Raw genomic sequence first — 3,058 nt, forward strand, 5'->3', positions numbered from 1 at the left:
TTAACCATTCACCAGGACACCCTCCCCACACATCTGTGGCCTCAGGCTGTGGCAGGGCTGGAGCTGGGCACTGACAGCCTGTGGAGAGCAGCTGAGCTGTCCCTGGGGCTGCTGCTGGGGCAAAGCCACCAGTGCTTTGGAGGGAAAAAGGGAAGAAAAGGGAGAAGGGAAGGGCAGCCCCATTTCTCAATGAACTTTGATCCCTGCTGTGCACTCTTCACCCCTTTGTTTGATAACACCTCAAACTCTCATTACTTGTTGCAGGGAACACCTCTGCCCTCAAGAAGGGAAATTGTGTAAGAGCTTGCAGTAGCCTCACTGTGCCAGTGAAAATGAGTATAATTTTCTTCTGAAAAACATTTTATTAAAAAAAATTAAAATACCTGTCCCCAGGAGATGCTTGCAAATGCAAACACCGCAAACTGTTACGTTACTTTGTAGTGCACTCTTTGTGTCCTTTTAAGTAGCTGCCCTCAGACAGATGTCACCCACAAGTCTTACTGTTCAAGGATTATTTTTTTTGTTCGGGCTTCCTTCTCCATACATCATTCCTTCTCCTTACCTACGATGTTGTTCTCACATATTCACATTTTTGTCACAGAAATCATCTACTTCATGAAATAATGTTTCGTAGATCCTAATCCTCAACATAAGGTGAGGTTTGACACCAGCCAAATGTGAGACCAAAAGATGGTTAAGGCAGGGAGTAGCCCTGTCCTGAGGAGCTGACCCCATTTCTCACATCCATGAGCTCTTTGTCTTAGGAGAAATTGTTCCATTTAAATGGAGACCAGAGGTGCTGTTACCTCAGGTCATCATTGCTTCTGGCAGGTCTGGCTCTTGGATGCTCCAGCTGTCTCTCCAGAGACTGATGGCCCAGGGATGTCAGTGCCGAGTTAAGGTTCAGAGACTGATCCAGCTTCCGAGTCTCTTCTTCCAGAACAGCAGCTTTGGGCTCCTTGAGCACAGCTGCAAAGGAGCAGGACAGCTCCTGGTGAAGGTCTGACAGCTCCTGGCTGGTTCTTGCACAGCTCTCAATGTAGTTCTGACAGTGCTGTCGGTCTTGGGCCAGCTGTGACTGCAGCAGGGACACCTGAAAGAGGCACAAGGCCCAGCTCAGACAAGCCCACGCTGGCAGGAGCACCTGCAGCCCCCCGGTACCGGCTCTCGGGGCAGACACAGCCTCCAACTCCAGCCCTCACCAACACTCTGCCCTTGGGCAAGGGGAAAGGAACAGGCTCCCAGACACAACAGAGCTCAGATCACCAACAAGTCCACTTCAAGGCTGCCAAACCCTTCCCACGTACATCCCTCAGCCACCACAGGTCTATTACAGAGACTTCCAATGGGATTTAGGAACCCAACTCTGCTTTCCAAGGCACACATTAGGGCCACCAACTCCCTTCTCCACAGGCTGTGCCTCAGCACGAGGGCTGCTGCTTCCCTGAGCTCCTGGAAGACTCTTCTACTTGAGCTGCTGGACAGGCAGCTGAGGAACAGAGAGCAAACTCTCCCTCTCCCCAACTTCAGAGCATTCCACACAGGAGCAGAGCACAATGTGGACAACCAAGACCAGTGGAATAATAAACCTCTGGTATTGCCTAAGGTCCCTGGATTTCTGCTAAAATGCAAGCTCCACTGTTACAGAGTCAAGGGAAAATGGAAACAGGCAACAAAGGAGAACATCCTGGTCCAGACTGCCCAGGGAAGTAGTGGAATCACTGTCCCTGGAAGTGTTCAGAAAACATGTGGCTGTGGCACTTCGGGCCATGGTTTAGTGTTGGGATTAACAATCTGGCTTAATAGTTGGATTAGATTATCTGACAGGGCTTTTCCAACCTTAAGCATTTTATGATTCTATGATTCTGATATTTTCAGGTGACTTCCAGTGTTCTGAATTTCATCCCATCTGTCTCCCCCACTGCCTGATCTAGACAAGTCAGAGACAAGACCAAGGTAAAGGATGTTTGGTTGTTGCCAACAGGTGCACAACTGACAACACCTGCTGTACTCACTTCCTAAAAGACCAAACACAACTCAGGCTGTAGCAGCAGGCAGAGCTGTGCCCATCAGTAGAGCCACAGCAGCCTTTGGAGGAAAGTTTTCCTACTCCTCACCTGGTTCTGTAACTCAGCTAAGCGCTGACTGCAGTGAGCATGAGACTCCTCCTGTGAAGAAAAGGAAAGGATCTTCTTTCAGTCTGTTTGGTCACAACCACAGGCAGTATCTGACTTCTGTTAGGTCTCTGGAGGGCTGCTGCCACTGGGATTTCTCATCATTCCTCCGTATGACCAAAGCTTCCTTGTACCAAGGAAAATATTGTTCTCACCTGTCTGGAAGTGGGCAACTTGCACTGGTCAGACTCAGAGAGAGAAAATCCAGAGGCATCTGGGAGTAACCGACCTCTAAAACATCTCTTCAGTCTCCTCCGTTCGTGTTCCACCTGCACATTGGATGGGAGAGAGGGTCACAGAAACCTGCCAGCAAACATGGAGCAAAAGGACCTCTGGACATCAAGGCAAGGAGATCCCTGCTCTGGGACCCTGAACTGCACCAGACAACACTGGGGGCAAAAAGCTCTCGCTGGAGGCTGTGCAAGAGAGGCCAGTGTGTGTGTGCAGGGACACGGGGCCAGGGAGGGAGGCAGCGCAGTGAAGGTGCCCTTGTGAAAGCCATGGGCTGCCACAAGAGAGAGAACCAACAAAGGGGTGTGCCACAGCAGGGACAGGGAGAGGCAAGGGAACAAGCAGAGGTCTCCAAAGCACTGCCTGGCCTAAGGTGCCAAGTTACAGAGGAGCCTGAGGCTCTGCAGAGACAGTGAAAGCCCAATTTACCTGCTCAAGAGTTCTCCTGAGTTCAGTGTTTTGTTGCCTGAGCTCCATCTTTTCATCTTCCAGCTTTGCAACTGCTTGCTGCAGACATTCCAGGCTCTGCAACATGAGTCTCTTCTCTGACAGCCATGACAGCTGCTCCCCTTCAGCAACAGCCTGCTGGGCATTCAGAAAGGAGATTCCATGAGCTGGTGCCACATAAAGGTTAGAAGGGTGTCAGAATCGAT

The 3,058-nt window shown here is 50.5% G+C and overlaps 1 protein-coding gene across 1 annotated transcript in view; it reads right to left on the reverse strand.

Annotated features, from left to right (window-relative positions):
• Positions 1-342: 342 nt before the first annotated feature.
• Positions 343-3,058, reverse strand: part of CEP250 (centrosomal protein 250) — a 37,931-nt gene continuing 35,215 nt past the window's right edge. The window contains exons 26-29 of the mRNA XM_031064935.1: positions 2,835-2,990; positions 2,330-2,443; positions 2,118-2,168; positions 343-1,093 (exon numbers count right to left, since the gene is read on the reverse strand). Coding sequence (XP_030920795.1) covers positions 803-1,093; positions 2,118-2,168; positions 2,330-2,443; positions 2,835-2,990 — 612 coding nt within the window. The 3' untranslated portion in view covers positions 343-802. The remainder of the gene's footprint in view (positions 1,094-2,117; positions 2,169-2,329; positions 2,444-2,834; positions 2,991-3,058) is intronic.

This window comes from Geospiza fortis, unplaced genomic scaffold, assembly GCF_000277835.1.
Source record: "Geospiza fortis unplaced genomic scaffold, GeoFor_1.0 scaffold39, whole genome shotgun sequence".
Taxonomy (NCBI): domain Eukaryota; kingdom Metazoa; phylum Chordata; class Aves; order Passeriformes; family Thraupidae; genus Geospiza; species Geospiza fortis.